The 22,930-nt window shown below is 40.5% G+C and overlaps 1 protein-coding gene across 6 annotated transcripts in view; it reads right to left on the bottom strand.

Annotated features, from left to right (window-relative positions):
• USP34 (ubiquitin specific peptidase 34) overlaps positions 1-22,930 on the bottom strand; it is a 249,426-nt gene that overhangs the window by 56,669 nt on the left and 169,827 nt on the right. For 5 of the 6 annotated variants that reach the window (XM_064276991.1, XM_064276988.1, XM_064276993.1 and 2 more), the window contains 7 exons: positions 8,843-9,026; positions 8,263-8,426; positions 5,542-5,607; positions 4,139-4,285; positions 3,983-4,039; positions 3,810-3,887; positions 3,344-3,438 (listed from right to left, as the gene is read on the bottom strand). In XM_064276991.1, the coding sequence (XP_064133061.1) occupies positions 3,344-3,438; positions 3,810-3,887; positions 3,983-4,039; positions 4,139-4,285; positions 5,542-5,607; positions 8,263-8,426; positions 8,843-9,026 (791 nt within the window). The remainder of the gene's footprint in view (positions 1-3,343; positions 3,439-3,809; positions 3,888-3,982; positions 4,040-4,138; positions 4,286-5,541; positions 5,608-8,262; positions 8,427-8,842; positions 9,027-22,930) is intronic. The other variant, XM_064276990.1, reaches the window with a different exon arrangement.

Below are 22,930 nucleotides of genomic sequence, written 5' to 3'. Positions count from 1 at the left end.
AAATAGAAATTTAGGGTGATAAGGAAGAGTGTTATAAGCAGAAGAAATTAAAAAATTCAACATCATGGATTATTCGGGAGACTGGAAAATGATGAGTTTACAGAAGTAGACGGAAGTCAAACGATGATGAACTCTGAGTGTGATGTTTAAGTGTGAACTTTACCCTGAGAGCTCTGAAGAGCCCTAATGGACTGGTGGTGGGCAGCGGGACCATCCACTGAGTCGGAGGATATGAGAGACAAACAGATCTGGAATGACTGGGGTTGACCAGGACGTACTGAGTCTGTGAGACATACAAGGAAGGCAGTGGCCAGAGCGCAGGAAAGCACTCTGAGTGAGGTAAGATATTCTGGGAGTCATCAACGTGTCAGCCGAAACAGATGGTGTGATGGTAGATGAAATTACTCAAGAAGAATGGACAGACCAAGAAAACCAATGGTTGAGGATAACCAATATTTCTGTTCACTTGTTCCATCAACCAACTTCTGCTTAACACTATGCTATTAGAAAGATATGAAAGCACTGCAAGAGCACAAAGGGTTAAATAACTACATTGCCTGGGAGACATAAAGGCAGGTATCTCAGAAAAAACAGCAGAATCAAATGAGCCAAAACAGAACATTTCAAGAAACAGGGAGTTATCAAGAATGACAGACGCACTCAATAAATTTTTTTATTCCAACTAGAAAGAGATTCTCCAAAGAACCTAAGTCTTTTGATCATCTTTTATTGGCTCATCATATGACTGACTCCATTCTGTGGAGACTCCTAACACTTACCCTACCCCAGCTGTCATCAGATAAGCTTGTCTTCTCCATGTAACTACCTGCACAGCTATCCTTTCATTTGAGCATGTCCACCTACAACTCTTCTCTCTTGCTATCTACCTGACTTCTGCCTGGATTGAGAAACGGAACGCCATTCCTTTCAAATGCATAGTTACCTGGAAAAACCTAATATCTCACTGTGTAACAGCTTGAACTACCTGTCTTCAAACATACTCAGATCTCTTTCATCTAGAAAAACCCTGTTTGATTCCAAAGCTCTTTCTAACTTCCACTATTCCTGCTGTTTTTCACTGCCAAACTTGTAAAATGAATGGTCTACATCTGAGGCCATGTGCCCCTGCTGACCCTGCTACAACCAAACAAAACACACCACTGAAATACCACTTGAAAAACCCAGTGTTTTTACTTGGCTGTCTTTCTCTTTCATCTCTGTGGATGACTGAATACTTCCTGAATTTCTGCTCTCCAGTTTCTGGTCACCAGCCTGGCCTGATGTTCTTTCCTGTTCTCTCTGTTGCCTTTTCCAGGCACCTTAAGGGTTAGGTCTCAACCTTTGCTCTGTTCTTTCTCAGGCAGATGTTCTGGCAGCTTCAATCAATCAATCATGCAGGTAGTTCTCAAAGTTGGATTTCAATCATTTGATACAACTGTAGGTAACCAATCTTGTTTTCCATTATTAGTCAAAGCAAACCGTCTACTTCACGCAGGACGGCCTCATCCCCGACTTCTCGAACATGAGGATCATTTCTATTTCTACGTCTTTACTCCTAGTAGCCACCTGTGTAAGATGCTCTTCAAATCCAATTTCTCTCTGTTACTTGAGGCTCCCCTATACAACTGAAACATATTTATCCACCTATTCTGTCCTAAACCTGCCACCTAAGGGATGCAGAGGAGGATGTCTGTAAGCTCATGAGTAAACTCCACCTCACTGAGTGCACAGCACAGGGCTGAGCAAACAAAAAGGCCTTGGTAGATCCTGAACTAAAAGGGAAAAGAAAAAAAAGTGAGAAGATTTAGGGATGCCAGAAAGTAAGCTGGAAAACTACTGTGTCGTTTTATACAAGATACTTTTCAAAGAATATTCCTCGAAAACAAGGCCAAGTACTGCAGAGAGTAAAGAAGAAAATTCAAATCTATGTAAATTGAGTGTGAATCATAAAAGAATAACAATAAAGAAATGAAAAAAAGAATTGTAAAATGTTTGGTATACATCAGTAAAGCAAGTAAAACAACTTTCATCTGAAGAGAGTTAAACTATAATTTAAAAAACTCATAAAAAATTTGAGAGACTGAAGAAAAATATTTCGATCCACGTACTAAAACATAAATAACCAAAAAGTGCCAGATAACATCAATACACATATTGGAAGAGAAAGAAAACTGAATTACATAGTTTAAAGGACTCTACACTGTTCACTGCCGTCGATTCCCCCTCATGCCGGCCCCATGCGTGCACAATAGAATTGCTCTATAGGGTTTTCAAAGCTATGACCTTTCAGAGGCAGATGGCCAGGCCAGCCTTCCGAGGTGTCTCTGGGTGGTTTCAAACCGCCAACTTTTTGGCTAGCAATTGAGTCCTTAACTGTTTGCACCCTCCCACAGATTCAGTATTTTTAACCCAACAGTTATCTAACTACTGAATCTGACTCCACTCCAGATCTCTTTCCAAGCTACAGGCATAACAGTCAACTGTCCGCAGGATCTTTCTACCTATAGTCTCCAGAGATAATCTCCTTGAAATTTGCTTGTTTGTATTCCCTATCTCAGGAAACAGCATTGGGAAAGTTTCTTTAGTCTTCATATGCCTCCATTTCCTCACCTGTAAAATGGGAGTAAGAAGAGGGTCTGCTGTGAAGGACTGCTGTGCGGATCACATGAGTTAAATCGCATAAAGCTCTGACAGCAGTGCTTGCCAAATAAAAATCCTGGGTGAAGTTACGATTATTATCTAAGTCACTACAGGAAACCCTGGTGACGTAGTGGTTAAGAGTTTGGCTGCTAACCAAAAGGCTGGCAGTTCGAAGCCACTAGGCGCTCCTTGGAAACCCTATGGTACAATTCTGCTCTGTCCTATAGGGTCGCTATAAGTCAGAATCGACTTGACAGCAACAGGTTTGGTTTTTAAGCCACTAAAACTAGACATCCAAGAGATGACACAGATAATGATGGAAATGATCATTCTGACAGCAGTGCTTGCCAAATAAAAATACCAGGTAAAGCTATTATTACCTACGTCACTAAAACCAGATGTCCCAGAGTCGACACAGACGATGAAAATGATCACTGTCCTACCTCCATGTTTCTATCCTTAAAAACTGGACTTTCTGCAAGTTCAGTGACTCCCACACTGTCTAGAATCAATTCTATGTCCAAATAAATTATAACTTACTGACAACTGAATGAAAAGTTCCGTAATAAAACTGAGCTCCAAGCAGCTGACCTTAATCACATAATTTCAGTAAAGTTTTAAAAATTAATTTGTTCCTAGTTTATCTTCCTCATCCTTTTGATGATTTATCAAAACAATCAAAATTACATTTTACAAAGCATACCTCTTTTCGGCTCGTACTTTCTTTCCACAATGAGAACAAGTATACATGTTGTCACCTTCTAAAGTATCTTTAATAGTAACTTCATCAAGAGATTCCTGTGTATAAAACATTTAAAAGTTTCATATAATTGCTGACAGCATGCAAACATACCAAAGGCAATAATTAATACCTGGGCAGAATGTATAGAGGAAAAGTCATTTTTTAAAACAAGGTGAACTTTAATTTTAGGAAAAAATTGTTTCTCTCATATTGACAAGCTGCTTTAAGAATCTTACTGGATTATTTGAAAGGCCAAGTGTTTAAATTTTGATTGAGTAAAAATTATCTTTGTGGTCTACTGTTATTTGAGCAGCATAGCAAGATGAAAACAGGAAAAAAGTTAACTCTCAAGATGATAAACATAAACCCACTACACGCAAATAGCTACAACACATAAAAAAGTCTAAAAGTCATGTACATTACTCACATAAATGTTCTTCATATCAGCCACCTGGCACCTCACGGTGTAAAATTCTTCAGCAGTCTGACTAACATGTTCACAATCCTGATCGATCAACAGTCAAAAATTAGTAATTTGTTGTAAAAGGATAAAACATATACTAAGGTGTCCGAAAAGCAAGGAACTGATAGAATACTTACCAAGGAAACAACATTGTTTGTAATCACGCCTCCAAACAAACTTTTGACTGTATTTTTCTTTAAAATAAAACAGAAGTCCGTAGTTAAAATGTATGCAAATCTATACAAATTAAAAATAAATAAATAAACAAAACTTTTCAGTAGCCAGGCACTAACCAATTCTGGAGACATTTCTTCAATTTTCGTAATCAGATCAGTAAAAAACTCTGTCATGTCTTTCTGCTCCCCGGTGTTCAGTGGCTGCTTATCCATAGTGTACGTTTTACAGAAAGGCCGTGGGTTATAGGCTTTGCATTCACTCTCCTGCAGAGGGACGGTGGAAAACAAAGAGGGTTATGATCATATCACATATGTCAAAAATTTTAAAAATCACCAAGTTCTTAAATGAATTAACAAGAAAAAAATACTATCAGTAAATCTACAAAGAAAATCTTAAAATCCTCCTCTTTTATTTCATTTTTGTTCAGTTTTCATGGAACTTTGAATTAAATGGCCTGGTGCCAGTAGATGCTTAGAAATTTATTTTCTCTAAGACTAGGAATTTCTAGAAAGGAATCTGGTTTTCAGTGGACCCAGATTCATATTGTTACACATGAACTATTAAACCTTTGCATGCTGAATGAATTTTGCTACGGACTGAACTTTCTTTTAAAACACTACTGTTTGTCAGTTCAAACGGCATGGAACAACTCTGTTAAAAGGAGATTAAGAAAGAATCATGGAATAACTAGTAAATCTTTCAATTTTGCTTAAAAGACCACCTAATGAGTACTTAAATAAGTACTGGAACCTGAAAAATAGGGGCTAAATATAACGTAACCCCTTGACAGTCTAACAGGTGAGACGGGTAACTGATACGCGTGGTAGTAACAACAAAAGAGGCACGGTGACCTGAGACATCTGTTCAGTCTGTGAAAGCTACGGTCTCCTAGCAGCGGTGAGAAGCAAGCTGAGTCTTAGGGACAACAGGAAGCTGATGGAGAAGAATGCTGAGGAAGGTGCTGAGGGCAGAGGAGCGCAGAAGTAACTTCACACGCGAGGAAGCAACAGGTGCTGGGCTCCAAGGGGCTTTTAGTTACTACCAGGTGAAGCTGAATACAGAAAGGGACAGAAGGGAAGGCTGCAGGGACGAAATGACGAGGACATGTGCCATTCTGATGAACCTGAATACAATTCTGTCCACGACCTTAAGAACGTGGGTTGATGCTGTAAGGTTTCACTGCTATCTTTGTGAGACTGACCATTTTCATGGTTTGGGGACAGGAATTAAGACAGACAAAGAGGAATCAGAAAGCTCTAGGCATAAAGAGGGATAACCCTGAGACAGGAAAAGGATTAGATACAAGGGACTCTTCAAAGGACAAGTTAACGGAATGCAGGTGACTGAGATGTGGCTGCTCAAAGTCACTATGACAAAGAAGAGAGGTAACTGACAAATTCAATATGAAAAATAAAAGTGCACAGACAGAAGACCGTGCAAATGAGCTCTGTTTTACTGTTTTTAGCTTTTATCACACGGTACATCTAATTAGTTTTCCACACATGATTTTCAGACATACCATTAAATACGTAAACATTTTCTGAAGCTCCAGAAGAGTGGTCTTGTGCTTCATATCTTCTGAGTACTGAAAAATCAGGAGAAAGCGTTCCATTAGCAGATTAGATATTTAGCACAAAAAAGCGATAAAATGTGTCTAATGCTGTATTTGTTTTCATTATTTTAGCTATATGTAGGGAAAACAGTGACACGTTCTAGTCTTTCTTTAGCAATTATAACCCAGCAACCCAGTGCTGTCGAGTCGATTCCGACTCATAGTGACTCATAGCAATTATAGCATTTAAAAAAAGGGGTACTATGTTCATTATATAAATACAGCTGTCACTATTATGTCAGGAAACAGATGAACAGAGAGCTCTTAAAACAAAAAATGTTTTCCAGATCAACACTCATTTGGTGCAACGCTAATTTGCAAGAGTGGAAAACACCTTAGGTGTGCAACCAAGTTTTATTTACCACAAGTAAAATTCACAAATTAAAAAATATATATATATACACGAAATATTAGCAAATGATGTGTCATCCCCATCTATTCATATCTTTACTCTTCTAGAACAGTAAACTCTTAACGTTGAAGAGAACATTGGCCAAGATCTTTGAGAATCGTCCAAACGTTAAAACGTCACTAATCAAGATTCCGGAATCTGGCTAAATCTAGAGACTTTGTACTGAACACTAGTCTCACAGGACGGACCACATTCATGTCAGGCATGTAACAGATACACCCTATCTCTTTCAAGTTTAATATAAGCCCGTGGAGTAGGCATTGCACCATTACGAATTTCTACCTATCGTGAACTTTTAAGAATATTTTCATGGAATCTTAAGCCTCCCATACGCCAGGAGGATACTGTAGTTCTTTCTGCCAATTCCATGGGACGGTGCAAGTAATACGGTTCTGTTTTCTAGGAGTCTATAGTCAAACGGGGGACACGAGATAAAGACACGAAAACAGTGATTGGTTCCAGACTGCACACGTTGTTAGTTGCCATCAAGTTGAGTCCGACTCACAGCATGAAAAGCAGAACTGTGCTCCGTAGGGTTTTCAAGGCTGAGATCTTTCGGAGTAGACCATCAGGCCTCTCTTCTGCGGCACCTCTGGGTGGGTTCAAGCCGCCAGCCTTTCAGCAGGCAGTGGAGCATTTAACCATCTGCACCACCCAGGGATGCCTAGATAGCACACAGTTAACTGCAAAATTCTACGACATTAAGCGCAACAGGAGTCAATAAAGGGCATCAACAAAATTGGCAAGAACAGCTTCGGCATATTCCTGGTATATGGGAGGATTAATGGTCCATGAAAATATGGGAATGATCACATAAAATGACATATTTTTGGAATATGTAACAGATCTGATTCATGCAAAGTATTAATAATACAGAATAAAGAACAGAGATAAAAGCTTGGATTTATACTTCATTACTGGAGAATAAAATACTAGTTGGTTGAAAACCAAAAAGCTCTTAATTCTTTAAAATAAAGTAAAGGCAAGGAAATTTTACTTAATGTGCAATTTCTTATACTCTCTCTCTCTATATATGTGCACTTACTAGTTTAATAAAAAGTACATATAGCTTCCTTTAATGTGAACATCACAAAAGGGAATACCTGAAGTTTTAATCTAAATTATCAAGTGCCCGTTTGACTAGAGTACTTCCCAAAGCCACATGTCAAATTCTGTTCTTTAGGAATTTTCTATGCACAGACAGGTCTAAACTATCTCACGATTAGCACATATGCCTGCCCCTTCTGTTGCTACTGCCTAAGTCTTGACAGTGATAATGGCTAAAAGGTGATCACTGACAGGTACAAGACAAACCAAGAATATGGTCCAGTTACCAGCTACAAAGAAAATCACTAAAAACATGTTTCTTTGGCAAAAACTGGTTTTATAAAACTATGCAGATGGGTCCATCACACTTACAAAATAACAGAAATTCTCATGTGCTATCAATTCTTCTACTACTTCTAGTTATACTCAGTTTATGAAGATGATAAACAAAAATATCGATATAACTAAAGCCAAAAACCCAAGCCCATTTGAGTATATTCTCAACTGGAGACCCTGAAACGTATCTTAAACGTACTAAGGGTTCACTGAAAAGTATTTCAGGTATCAAAATGCTTTGTTACAGAAAAAAAAGCTAAGACCATAAGATGACACAATGGAAGAAAACAAAAACCGAAGTGCAAGCACAAAGGAAGCCTGCCAAGAAATGATAAAAGCAGCAACAGAAGGCAGACTAAAAAAAAAATCCCATGAAAAACACAAAGAACAGGTAAGCAGAAATACCATGTAGCAGAGCTTAAGCTTACAAAGTAGGCCCACAATCTCATTTACTTTGAAATAAATATAAAGAAATATGTTCAGTGATTCTCGTAATATTTCCCTACTTAGTCTCAGGCTTTGTTTATTTTCTGTGTAATCACAGTTTGTATTTATTTTTACTGAAAATGCAAGAGATCTGAGTGTGTATTCCACACATTTTCCTTTGGAAAATCAAGAAATTAAACTACAGTATTAGGAGTAATCTGTTAAACATGAAAATAATTAAAATATACATGTGTTAGCTAGTCTTGTAAGCCAATTTCATATCTCAATTTTGATTCATAAGTGCTGGTCCCAAATACTATTTTAATAAATTGAAATAATCAAGATTTGTAAGTAAAATTAAAACATTTGGTTTTACAGTCTTAATTTTAAAGTGAGGAAAGGTATACCTTAGCAGTGAAGACAGCCTGCCTTGCTTCAGGTATCATGTAAAGCTGCTGAATAGTGGAAGCCAAGTAACAAGTGGCACCAAGGTTAGTCAGGCCAACAAATCTACACTCGGCACGGACATCCTCGTGGGGCCAGTAGTCCCATTTATACGGTGCATGAGCTGCTGAAAAAGAGGGAGGAAAAGATGCCCCCCAAGCAGACCATTAAACATAAGACAGTTCATCAAGGGACACTACTTCCATCAGTTACCCAGTTACATACTAAAACATTATCTGGGATAATTTAAATTAGCTAAGAATATACACTAAACGACTCCCTAAAAATTCAGAGGACTGTCAAAACTTGATTTTACTTGGAACTAAATTATTATAATCAAGGATGCCAAAATACTTCAAATGCCTGTAAAAGGTCCTTCCCACCTGTTTCTTTTTTTAAACAAATGTTTACTTTTTAACTTCAGTAACACCCTAGCAACAATAGTACATAATGGTAAAGTGTGTGAAGAGTGAATTTTTTCTTTAAACAGTGCCCACCCGAATCACATTTCTTTGATAAAGATGTAAGAGAAAGACTGCTCACACTGCATGTGCTGTGCCATGACCCAGTTGTGTATCAGCCTGTAGTTCTCCACAGACCCCTTTACCATCTCCACTAACAAATCATAAGCAGCGGCTCTTGAAGAATGGGATTTGCACTTTGGCTGTTGGCGATCTTTTAGACTGGGCAACAAAAACAGCAGATTGAAGATATCTCTTAAAAACTCCTAGAGGAAAACAGAGAGACATCAAGTATGCTATCTAAACTTGGATATTAATTCAATTTCAAATATAATGAATAAGTTACACAGAACAAACTGGACTACGGAACAACTTACTAAGACTGTTTAAAAATCGGAGCCCTGGTGGAGCAGTTGTTAAGAGTTCAGCTGCTAACCGAAAGACTGGCAGTTTGAATCTCTACCAGGTGCTTCTTGGAAACCCGAAGTGGCAGTTCTACTCTGTCCTAAAGGGTCGCAACGGGTTTGGTTTGGTTTCTATTGGTTTAAAAACTAAAGCAGCACCATTTGTCTCAAAGTCTTTTAATGCTCATTTCTCTTTGAGAAAACAGAGTGAGTGGGGACACCTTTATTCTTCCCTCTCTTGATACCCAAATAAGTCTTCTAACACATTCTGCATCTATACGATTTACCTTCCATTCGTCTAGGCGACCAAAAGCTTTTGTTATGGCTTCAACACCCTTCCTCAACTGCCAACACAGTACCAGGTGTTTCTGCATTTACTTCAGTCTCTCCTATCACCCTGGTAACAACACAGCAGCAGCAGCCACAGCAACAACTTAGTCACGCTGACACGCAAGTGCCAGGCGCTGCTCAAAGGCCCCAAACCAAAAACCAGAATGGTTAAGACACTTTCCCAGAGCTCTACAGGCAGCAGGTGCCAGAGACAGGATACAGGGCACCAAGCACTTAACCTCCGTGCCAGTGAGGGTTATCATGGGGACTTAAATTGTTTGAAGGGAATCAATTCCTCGTTTCTCATTCTAGACGTGCCTTTTTCCTAAATTTTATCTGCCCATGGAAGTGGTTGCTCAGTAACTTCTCCCATTTGCTCTTTCCTAATTGGTCCTTCACAATTTTTACCAAAGAAAAGTCACGCATGCCTTCTGGCCTTGTTTGCCAATCACGGTCTCCTCCTGTGAGGTATTTTTGTAAGCGTCATGTCAGTTTTTTTTTTTTTTACATGTTGCTGTAAAAAAATTAGCATAGCATGCTTAAGAAAATACCTTGTGGGGCGGTGGGGGGCAGAGGGGGTGTGTGTGGTTGGCAAGGTAAACAAACATAGAAGGTCCACATTATTTACGTGAAAATATGCTATTTCCTGCACCCGTCCCAAATATTACTATGGTACGCTGCTCTGGGCTGTAAACCTCTCGTGGTACTATGCAGAAACGGTATTTACACAGCAGGACTGAGACTGTACCCTTGGGTAGGCCTCCTTGCAGAGATGCCTGTTGGCTGTTGTCTGGAAGCACAGGGTAAACGGTTCCCTTCACTAACACAAAACTTGCTCTAAGTGATGACAGAGGCTTGCTGCGCCTCGCTATTTGTGCAAACAACGTAGTGTACGCTGGACACCTGCTTCCCTTCCGGGATCTAGAATTTCAGTGACTGTAATTAGTTATGGAAACCCTGGTGGGGCAGTGGTTAAGTGCTATAGCTGCTAACCAAAAGGTCGGCAGTTCAAATCCACCAGGCACTCCCTGGAAGCTCTGCAGGGCAGTTCCACTCTGTCCTATAGGGTCGCTGTGAGTCAGAATTGACTCGATGGCAGTGGTCATCGGTCATGCGTGCACTGTATGCTTACACGACTGACCCCAGATAAAAAGCCTGGACTCTGGTAGTCAGCACTTCACTCACGCTGCCATACTGGCCGCTGGGGAATAAACGCATCCTGAGCACCTCCACCGGAGAGGAGTCTCGCAAGCGTGCGCCTTGCTTCCTCCAGACTTTGCCCCATGCGCCTTTTCCTTTTGCTGGTTTTGTTTTGTGTTATTTTGCTGTAACAAATCTAACCTGTGAGCACAACTATACGCTGAGTCCTGTGAGTCCTTCCACACAATCATAAAACCTGGGGGTGGTCTTGGGAACCCCTGACGCAGGCACCAAATAAGGGACAATTTGAACTATTTTTCCATTTATGGCGTCACCTGTTCCATCTCACTTTTGCCAAAGAACGTATAATGCCTTGGTCCTAACTTTGCAAAGACAATCTGGGTAAAAAATACCGAAAGTGAATCGGGGGCTTATTTAATACAGATGACAAAGTGATGGTAAGACTGCATCTGACCCGGCTTAGAATTCAAAGGCCTGGATCACTGCCAGGGGAACAAAATAACACATTCACTTGAACTGGAAATTAATTGGAAAATAAAGTCAAACTCCATACAGAAAAGCTGAATTGTTTATTAACTAGTTCAACAATGAAGAACTGACTTTGCCAATCAGTTTAGATCCATAAACTGATTAAATATAGGTAGTTCCAGGATATTTAGGTTTTGACAAAAATATATTTAAAGCCTGTAATAAGACAAAAGCATTTTATCAGAAACACTGAGCTTGTTAACGCATACTGAACTGCAGAGTACTCTCATCTTCCTGTTCCGAGTTTATCAGCAACACAGCTGTCACTTGAGGTGAAAGAGTAACATACATATTAACACCCTTTGACAGATCATGGTAAAGCCGTTCTGATACAGTCCACAGAATGAAAAATCTACTTTAAATGCTACCTGAGAGAAATTAAAAATAATTTTTGATAACAGATTATAGTGTGATTTTGACATGTGTAATTTGGAAGGAATTCAAAGAATTAGATAAAATCATTGTAACAGAAGTTCTTCTATTCCCGCTGACTTCTGTGAATAAGGTCTCTCAGAATCTCCATCTTCAGAAACAAAGAACGGAATTAAGACAATCAGTGTAGCTCGTAAGTAATACTGACCGGCAACTGTATGAATTCATTAAAATGGCATCCTTCTCATTAATAAATATAATGATGTTATTTTTAATGTTTCACATTCAGCAAAATTTAAAACATATTTATGTTGCTGTGATTAACTGTGCCCTAATAACAAACGCCAATTTAATGAAAACTCGATACAGAAGAAGTTTAAAATAATACCAGCGGCCACTGAAATAGTTCTATCACTTTATGTATGTATTTTCTGTTGCAGTGATGTATGACAGGTAAACAATAAAAGATGTTCAAGAACAAAAATATATTACCGTCTAATTCTGTGGGAGTCAGAAGAAAAAGAAAGCAGTGTTCTGGAGAGCAGGGTTCACGTACTTTGAGACAGACGACACCAGGAGAAAGCTTAAAGTCCACTGGGTAAGTTTAAAACAGGAAGCTAAGCTTTCTTTTTAAAAACATCAATATAAATAATTCCCTGGTAATTATATTCTTTAAAAACACTTGAACTTGAAAATTTTAGAAATTAAAAAACCGTGACAGCCTGTGACAGGGCACTGAGACTTTTCAAAGTTGCCGTAGAGACAGAAAGCAAGAAGTCTGGGCAGCACCCAGGGCTCTGCAGCTCTCAATCAGCTGCCAGGTTTATTCTGCTACACCATGCTGTTAATGCTGTTCGACCCACTGAAAACTTCCAAGGCGCCTCTTTTTCAATGAAAGAATTAATACTATTATTTCATTTCATATAATAAAAATAATTTCCTGTGACCCCAACAGAGGGCCACCTGCCCTCCCAAACATCTCTGCCATACTTGTCTCAGTATCAGTCCAAACTGAACCATGCAGTCTCCTGCACAGGCCCAGTGCTTTCCTGTGTCTGTTTTAACTCGTATTCTTTCCTTCCTACAACTGAAATGTTTCTCTTATCTTTCTACCTATAAAACCTTACCCATCAGAAAAGCCTTTCCTAGTCACGTCAATGCAATCTGACCTATTAACCCTTTAAGCTTCCATATCCCTTATGGTACCTTTTTTCTACCCTGAATTATAAATATTCATGAGCAAGCCATTCATTATTTGTAGGGTATAAATTTTGCAAAAGGTAGGTTCTCAAATACTACCTGCTGAATAAATGCACGGTTAGATTATCACTCTTAAGAATCAGGTCTGAGCCTTAGCCATCCGTTTGTTTAGCGAATATTTGTTGAGACACTACGCAAGGTAGCAGAAAACTAAGAATGGTGCTTCTATTTTTAAAGGGCAAGAAGAAAAGGAGGGGAAGGAGGAAGACGAGAAACAGTGGTGGTGGTGGTAAAGACAGAGACTGCATGGGGCCCAACATCTAAAATATTTACTATATGACTCTTTACAGAAAAAGGGTACTGCCCTTTACACTGAAAAGAAATTCTAGATGGAATTAAAAAAGCAAACAAATAAAGCAATGACTGTTGTGGAGACAAAATAACACATCTACTTGAACCAGAAAATAAATAAAGTCAAACAGTAAGGAAGGCTTTTCTTCATATTACAACAAAACCAACTCCCTTCAACGCCTCCCCCTGGATATATGACAGACATTTCAAATTTAACGTGTCTAAAACACAACTCCTGATTTCACCCTTACCCTTCCTATAATCTGCTCTTATCCTGAGCTTCTCCTCGCTTAGTGAATGGCAGTGTCATTCACTTAGTTCCTCAGGCTTCAAACTTAGAAACCACTCTTGACTTGTCTCTCCTACACCCCATGATCCAATCTAAGCGTCAATCTTGTGTGCTCTGCCTTCAACGAACATCCCAAATCCAGCTACTTCTCACCATCGTCCCTCTTCTCAACCACTGCAAAAGCTTCCTCACGCGACACCGGCTGCCACACTTGCCCCCAGCTCTCCCCCAGAGCCTGAGTCAACATTTTAAAACATAAACCAGTCAAATATCTCTTCTGTACAGAACTTCTAAGGCTTTCCCATCTCATCAAAACCAAGAGGAAAATATTTATAGATGTGAGTACACAAACATTAAAACCTACTCAATAAAGAATGTTGGAACAACTATCATTTAACACTGTTCTGAAGGTTCGAGACAAAACTGGACAAGTCAAAGGACAGAGAGAGGCAAGACTTGAAAAACAAGAAAAACAATTACTTGCAGTGATAAATCAAAAACGGAAAACCGAAGACAATACCAAAGACAAACGAAAGCTAACTGAAAAAAATACTACAAGTCAATTATGACTCCGGGCGATCCTTCAGGGCTGCTACATCTTCCTCCCATGCGGTGGTGGCTGGTAGGTTCAATCCGCTGACCTTTTGGTTGGCAGCAAAACACTTAACCGCTGCACCACCAGGGTGCCTTAAAAAAAAAAAACTACAAATAGTAAACGAATTTAAGATTGCTGGCTATAAATTCATACACAGAAGTCCTTCCTATACATAAACAACTAACTAGAAAACAAAAGATTCTATTCGCAACACCAACAAAGAAAATTCCTAGGAAGAAAGTCAACAAATGTTTAAAATCTAACTTCTGTACCAAGAAAATTTTAATTGAAGAACACAAAAAGGTCGGTCTTATGTAAATAAGAAGATCCTATTCTATCATAGACAGTTTCAGTATCATAAGGATATCAATTCCCTTACATCAATCTATAAAATTAACACATTCCCAATAATAAAATAATGGAATTTTAACTTTTTAAATAACTAGACAAGCTGATTCTAAAGTTTGTGGAAAAATAAACAGCCAGAAAATTCTGAAAAGGAATAACAAAAAAGACAGAGCACCTTTACAAGATGTCAACAACTACGTGTATGTGTTGTCCCGTCAAGTCGATTCCAACTCACAGCGACCCTGTAAATCCACACTCATTAAGACCTGACACTGGTGAGAGAACAGACAGATTAATGGAAGGAAAGAGGAAGTCTACCCAACAACGGGACAATATACATTCTTCAATGCACACTGATCACTCTCCAGGATAGGTCACATGTTGGAACACAAAGCCAAGTTTCAACGAGTTTAAAAAGACTGAAACCATATAAAGCATCTTCTCTGACCGCAAGGAATGAAGCTAATTAGTAAGAAATGAATAACAGAAGGAAAACTACAAAACACGTAACTATGTGAGCATTAAGCAACACGCTATTAAACAACTACCGGGTCAAGGCAGAAATCAAGAGAAAATTTAGAAAACATTAATAGTTGAATGAAAATGAAAGCAAAACATACCAAAACCTATGGGACGCAGTGAAGGCAGTGCTCAGAGGAAAATATATGGCAGTAAGCACCTATGTTAAAAAAGAAAGATCTCAAATCAATAACCTAACTTTACAACTTGAGGAACCAGAAAAGGTAGAGCAAGCTTACCAGAAGCAGGAATAAATGAAAGCGAGAATAGATAAAGAGTAGAGAAATCAACAAAACCAGGAGCTGGTTTGCTGGAAAGATCAATGGTATTGACAAATATTTAGCTAGACTGACAAATTAAAAAAGAGAAGATGCAAATAACTAAATCAGAAATGAAAGTTGGGACACTGCAACTGATCCTACAGAAATAAAAACGGTCGTAAACAATGCTGTGATATTTTTACCACAATAAAATAAGAAAAACACTATGAACAACTGTATTCCAATAAATTATACAGCGCAGATGAAACGGACAAACTTCTGGAAACACATAAACTGCCTATATCGTCTCAAAAAGAAATAGAAAATCTCAACCAACCCATAACGAATGAAGAGACTAAGTCAGTAATCAAAAACTCCCCAACAAAATAAAGTCCAGGACCAGACGATTTCACTGCAGAATTCTAACAAACATTTAAAGAAGAATTAATGCCAATCCTTCTCGAACTTTTCCATAAACTGGACAGGAGGGAAAACTTTTCAACTCATTCTACAAGGCAAGCACTAACCTGATACAAAAGCCAGATAAAGACACTACAAGAAAACTACAGACCCAAATCCCTATGACTACTTATACAAAAATCCTCAACAAAATACTAGCAAACCAAGTCTAATACCATATGAAGAGATCATACACCACGACCAAGTGGGATTTATTCTAGGAATGCAAGGATGGTTTAACATCAGCAAAATCAATCAATGTAATAAAAAAAAAAAATACTCAAAAAACCCACTGCCACTGAGTTAATTTTGACTCATAGCAACCCTATAGGACAGAGAAGAACTGCCCCCCTTAGGGTTTCCAAGGCTGTAAATTATTATGGAAGCAGGCTGCCCCATCTTTCTCCTAAGGAGCGGCTGGTGAGTTTGAACTGCTAACCTTTAGGTTAGCAGCCAAGGACTTAGCTTCTGTGCCACCAGGGGTCCTCATCAATATATCACATTAATACAAGAAAAAAAAAGTATAACATGATCATTTCAATCAATGCAGAAAAGTCCTCCGACAAAAGCCAGTACCCCTTCATGATAAAAACACTCAACAAACTTGGAATAGAAGAGAAATTCCTCAATACAAGTGGCATTTATGAGAAACCAACAGCTAACGTCGCCTCAATGCAGAAAAACTGAAAGCTTTCCCCTTAAGGTCAGGAACAAGACAAGATGCTCGCTCTCACCACTGCTATTCAATATTGTACTGAAAGATCTAGCCAGAACAAGTAAACAAAGAAAAAAGAAAAAAGGGCTGTGGGGACAAAGAAGACACCCAAGTTAGAAAAAGAAGTAAAACTATTTGCAGATGAGAAGATCATCAAAGAATCCACAAAAAAGCTAATAGAGCTAATAAATAAATTCAGCAAAGTTGCAGGGCACAAGGTCAACACACAAAAATCAGCTGTGTTTCTATACGATAGCAATGAGCAATCTGAAAAGGAAATTAAGAGAACAATTTCATTTATATAACATCTAAACGAATAATACACGTGGGAATGAATTTAACCAAGGGTGTGAAAGACTTGTTACACTGAAAACTAATGAACATTACTGGGAGAAATTAAAGAACACCTGGATAAATGAAAAAACATTCCTTGTTCATGGACTGGAAGACTGAATGTTGCTAAGATGTCAACACTACACAAAACTATCTTTAGATTAAATAGTCTCTATCAAAATTCCAATTCCACCTTTTTGCAGAAATGGAAAAGTCAATCCTCAAATTCATATGGAATTACAAGGTGCTCCAAATATCAAAGCAATCTTTAAAAAAACAAAGTAGGAGAACTCACATTCCACAATCTCAAAACATACTACAAAGCTACAGTAATCAAAACAGTCTGGTATCAGTATAATAACAGGCGCACGTACCAACGGAACAGAGCTGAAAGTCTGGAAAGAAACCCACACATCTTTGGGCAACTGATTTTCGACAAGGATGCCAAGTGCATCCAGTGAGGAAATGACAGTCTCTTCAGTAAGTGGTGCAGAGACAGCTGATCTCCACAGTCAGAAGAAGGAAGCTGGGCCTACATCTCGCACCATACACAGAAATTAATTGAAAATGGATCAATAACCTAAACGTAAGAACTAAGATCATAAAACTCTTAGAACAAAACACTGGGGTAATGCTTCAGGATCTAGTTTTTGACAATGGATTCTTATATATGACGTCAAAACACAAGCAACAAAAGAAAAAATAAATTGGAAAAACCTGTGCATCAAAGGACTTTATCAGGAAAGTGAAGAGACAACCTACACCACCGGAGAATGTCTCTGAGAACCATGTATCTCCTAAGAGTTTCCTATCTAGAATATATAAAGAACTCCTGCCAACGACCTGAACAGATAGTTCTTCAAAGGAGATATGTTCTTGTGTACCATCAAGTCGATTTCAACTCATGGCAGCCCTACAGGACACAGCAGAACTGCCTCATAGAATACCCTAGGCTGTAATCTTTTTGGGAGTAGGTTTTTCCTTCCACGGAGCCACTGGTGGGTTCCAATTGCCGACCTTTTGGTTAGCAGGCAAGCACTTAACCACTGCCAATAAGCACATAAAAAGATGCTCAACGTCATTAGGAAAATGCAAAATCACAATGAGATACACCACCTCACTTCCACTAAGATAGCTGGTATCAAAAAAAAGACCAATGTTGGTGAGGATGTGGAAAATGTGGAACCCTCATGCACTGCTGGCGGGAATATAAAATGATGCAAGCGCTATGGAAGACAGTGCGGCAGCTCCTCCAGAAGTTACACACTGAATCACCACGATTCAGCAGTTCCCCTCCTGTGTATACACCCCGAAGACCTGAAAGTAGAAACTTAAAAACAGATATTGTACACCAACATTCACCACAGCATTATTCTCAACAGCCAAAATGTAACCAACACAGTTAAACTGTTCCCCCAACCATCACCCCCCAAGTCTGCAGTCAACTGGCTCCTGAGAAGGCATCCAGTGCCCCAGCCATCACCCCCCAAGTCTGTGGTCAACTGGCTCCTGAGAAGGCATCCAGTGCCCCAGCCATCACCCCCCAAGTCTGTGGTCAACTGGCTCCTGAGAAGGCATCCAGTGCCCCAGCCATCACCCCCCAAGTCTGCGGTCAACTGGCTCCTGAGAAGGCATCCAGTGCCCCAGCCATCACCCCCCAAGTCTGTGGTCAACTGGTTCCTGAGAAGGCATCCAGTGCCCCATCCATCACCCCCCAAGTCTGCGGTCAACTGGCTCCTGAGAAGGCATCCAGTGCCCCAGCCATCACCCCCCAAGTCTGCGGTCAACTGGCTCCTGAGAAGGCATCCAGTGCCCCATCCATCACCCCCCAAGTCTGTGGTCAACTGGCTCCTGAGAAGGCATCCAGTGCCCCAGCCATCGCCCCCCAAGTCTGTGGTCAACTGGTTCCTGAGAAGGCATCCAGTGCCCCAGCCATCACCCCCCAAGTCTGTGGTCAACTGGCTCCTGAGAAGGCATCCAGTGCCCCAGCCATCACCCCCCAAGTCTGCGGTCAACTGGCTCCTGAGAAGGCATCCAGTGCCCCAGCCATCACCCCCAAGTCTGTGGTCAACTGGCTCCTGAGAAGGCATCCAGTGCCCCAGCCATCACCCCCCAAGTCTGCGGTCAACTGGCTCCTGAAAAGGCATCCAGTGCCCCAGCCATCGCCCCCCAAGTCTGTGGTCAACTGGCTCCTGAGAAGGCATCCAGTGCTCCATCCATCACCCCCAAGTCTGTGGTCAACTGGCTCCTGAGAAGGCATCCAGTGCCCCAGCCATCACCCCCCAAGTCTGCGGTCAACTGGCTCCTGAGAAGGCATCCAGTGCCCCAGCCATCACCCCCCAAGTCTGTGGTCAACTGGCTCCTGAGAAGGCATCCAGTGCCCCATCCATCACCCCCCAAGTCTGCGATCAACTGGCTCCTGAGAAGGCATCCAGTGCCCCAGCCATCACCCCCCAAGTCTGCGGTCAACTGGCTCCTGAGAAGGCATCCAGTGCCCCAGCCATCGCCCCCCAAGTCTGTGGTCAACTGGTTCCTGAGAAGGCATCCAGTGCCCCAGCCATCACCCCCCAAGTCTGTGGTCAACTGGCTCCTGAGAAGGCATCCAGTGCCCCAGCCATCACCCCCCAAGTCTGTGGTCAACTGGCTCCTGAGAAGGCATCCAGCGCCCCATCCATCACCCCCCAAGTCTGCGGTCAACTGGCTCCTGAGAAGGCATCCAGTGCCCCAGCCATCGCCCCCCAAGTCTGCGGTCAACTGGTTCCTGAGAAGGCATCCAGTGCCCCAGCCATCACCCCCCAAGTCTGTGGTCAACTGGCTCCTGAGAAGGCATCCAGTGCCCCAGCCATCACCCCCCAAGTCTGTGGTCAACTGGCTCCTGAGAAGGCATCCAGTGCCCCAGCCATCACCCCCCAAGTCTGTGGTCAACTGGCTCCTGAAAAGGCATCCAGTGCCCCATCCATTGCCCCCCAAGTCTGTGGTCAACTGGTTCCTGAGAAGGCATCCAGTGCCCCAGCCATCACCCCCCAAGTCTGTGGTCAACTGGCTCCTGAGAAGGCATCCAGTGCCCCAGCCATCACCCCCCAAGTCTGTGGTCAACTGGTTCCTGAGAAGGCATCCAGTGCCCCAGCCATCACCCCCCAAGTCTGTGGTCAACTGGTTCCTGAGAAGGCATCCAGTGTAGCAGCCCAAGGCCACTGCGCTGCTCTTCCTTCATCCGCACATGCACAGTAAGTCCCCAAGCTGTCCTGAGATGAACTTCATGCATCATACCCCCAAAACACACCCCTAAGCCTCCACGACACTGCACCCCCATACATGTTAGTTAGTTCCTGGAACTGTCTGCCTTTTCTAAGAAGCTTCATGAATTAGGCGTAACTTCCCTATCCCAAACCTTATAACTACCCTGGAATCCCCAACCTCAGGGAGCTTCATTTGAGACAGTCTCCGAGCTCCTTGCTTGACTGGCTTGCAATAAAGTCCACTTTCTCCTTCTCAAAAGCCTGGTGTCTCTCAACTTGAGGGGTCGCACTGGGCAGGACCCACCCTCATCCGGATACAGGAAGATGGAAACAATCTAAATATCCATCAATGAATGAAGAGATAAATAAAATGTGATATATCCATATACCAGTATATTAGTCATAAAGAGAAATGAAGTTCTGAAGCACGCTGTGCCATGGACGAACCTCGAGAACGTTAAAGTAAGTGAAATGCGAGACACAAAAGGATAAACAGTGTTATGATCCCACTTACATGAAATACCTAGAATGAGCAAATGCACAGAGACCAAAGTTTCTTAGTGGTTACCAAGGGCAGGTGGGTGGGGGAAATTTAATTAATATCAGTGAATTGTAAATGAAATGGCAAATGTTTTGTCATACAGCCATGCGTCACTTACCGTCCACTGTATGTTCTGTGAAGTAGGATGTTATGTGATTGGGATGTTGTACAAACACCATGCAGTCACAAGCTGCATAATGCCTGTGTCTGTTCAGACAACATACACATCCGTGGTCCTGTAAGGCTTGGCCCCTCCCTCACCCCTTCCTTCCTTCAGGGCAGGTGCCTTCCTCTGAGGCTGGGAGAGGAAAGCACCTGCCCTACAGGTAGGAAAGGATGGGGCAGGGGACAGGACTTATGGGGCCGTGGACATATATGCAGTCGGACATTGCCCGAACCAACATCATACAGCACATGGCTATATCTATCTTATTTTGTTATAGATATTTACAATAAAATTTTTTTAAAAGAATTAACTGCTATACTAATATGAAAAATCTCTATGGTAGATGGAAAAAGTAAAGTACAGAAAAGTGTGTTTAGTCCTTTAAACATCTGTGTAGACGGTACAGCAGAGTGGTTAAAAGCTCAACCAATTAACAGTGTGAATGGCCTCAGGTAAGTTGCTTAATATGTTTATACCTCAGTTTCATCGTTGTCAAAATGGGGTTTCATTACAGTATCCAACCTCATAAGGGCTCAAATATTTTGTGTACCATATTATTTGTGTAAATGAACAAACTAAAGAAGAAAAAGAAATTGGTCTTCACAAAAAACATCAATCATGAAGAGAAGAAAGACTCTTGGGAAAAAGATTTCCAGTACTTGACAAAAAAAAAAAAAGAGCTGATGTTTTAAGACATTTTTCAAATAAATAAGAAGAAAAATGAGAAAAGAATAAGCACATGACATGAACGGGAAATTCATACATTAATGCATACAACCCACTACCGTGGAGTCAATTCCGACCCGTAGTGACCCTACAGCACAGAGTAAAACTGTGCCATAGAGTTTCCAAGGAGCGCCTGGCGGATTTGAACTGCCGACCTCTTAGTTAGCAGCCGTAGCACTTAACAACTACGCCACCAGGGTTTCCTGCATACAGTCAGCAAATAAATAGACACTAATTTTCACCAGTAACCAAAGAATAAAACTAAAGCAACAGTGAAAATGGCAAAGATTTGAGTCACAGAAGAGTGGGGAGACTCAGAGGAAACCGCCATTCTCACGGTGGAGCTGGGAGTGTAAATCAGCAATGCAGCCTTTCTGACAGGCTACTGACTGGAATTCATCAATTTTATTTCTAAGAATTCATGAGTAAAATAAAAGTACAGGTGTGTAAAGATGTTCCCTGCAGAGTTTGTTGTCTCTACAACTTAGTAACTACATAAAGGTCAACAAAGATTTAAATTATTCCTTTTCATACATTCAATTTTTAAAAACGTATTGTCTCTCTTATTAGTGAAGCAGATTACAGAATGGTATTTATATAATATAAATTCTCTATAAATTACATACATGGCACTTTGGAAGACAGGCCTGGCAATCTGTTTCTGAACATCATGGCCTATGGAGCAGTTCTCCTTTGCACACGTGAGGTCACCACGAATGGGAACAAACTGAACACAGCCATAGAAAATCCTGGGAGGCCATCATCCAACCATCATGGGAAACCACATTGCCTGGGAACCTTCACTTTCTCTGTACTATCTGCAAATTCTTTTCTTTGTTTACAATGATTTTGTTTTATGTTATCAGAAAAATCAATTAATATATTGATATTTTGGTGTAAAATGTATATATAGGTTACATATATCATTTAGACTTCAACCAGGAAGTCTGTAAGTCAATCAAATTATTCCTAGTGAGTATAATGGAAAAGCAACAAAGTACCTGGAAGGAACACAAGTAGCACAGATTTCAGACAGACAGAACTGTCACCTGGAGTTTATCTCAAGACTCCCTTAGCCTATGCTCACTGGATAATCTTTCTTCCTTTTGGTTACTCCTGTGCTTCCTCACTCCATCAGTAACCTCAGGAAAACGAGCTTCCAAATCATAGATATCTCCCTCCAGGCAGGCAATGACAAAAGTGCCAATGACAAGGTGTAAACTTAATATAAAGAATATTAGACAGTTATTACAGAGCCATCCAGCGTTTCAAATATTCAACAAGATTTTATGTCAAGCAGACCTTCAAAATCACACTAAAAATTTCAGCAGCTAATGCCTAATAAAATATAAAACAAGTATGACAGGTACACTATAATGACCATTTGTTATTCTATTGTGTAAGATATTAATCTATTCAATTCTATAGAACTCACACCATTAATTAGAGGCTATGTTTCTATATCCAGTCACAGCATTAGAGCTTGCTTTTGCATTCTAAAACAAGGTCCAAGATTTATATTTCTAGGGTTGAATTTACTCCAAGTTCACTTTTCATGCTTGTAAAAAGATTCTAGCAAACTTTGTATGTTTAAGAAAATTTACCATATCCACATGTAATACAAAACAAAGCAA

The sequence above is a fragment of the Loxodonta africana genome, chromosome 26, assembly GCF_030014295.1.
Source record: "Loxodonta africana isolate mLoxAfr1 chromosome 26, mLoxAfr1.hap2, whole genome shotgun sequence".
Classification (NCBI taxonomy): Eukaryota; Metazoa; Chordata; class Mammalia; order Proboscidea; family Elephantidae; genus Loxodonta; species Loxodonta africana.
The sequence above is the reverse complement of the archived record's forward strand: the minus strand, read 5'-3'. Positions and strand labels throughout refer to the sequence as shown.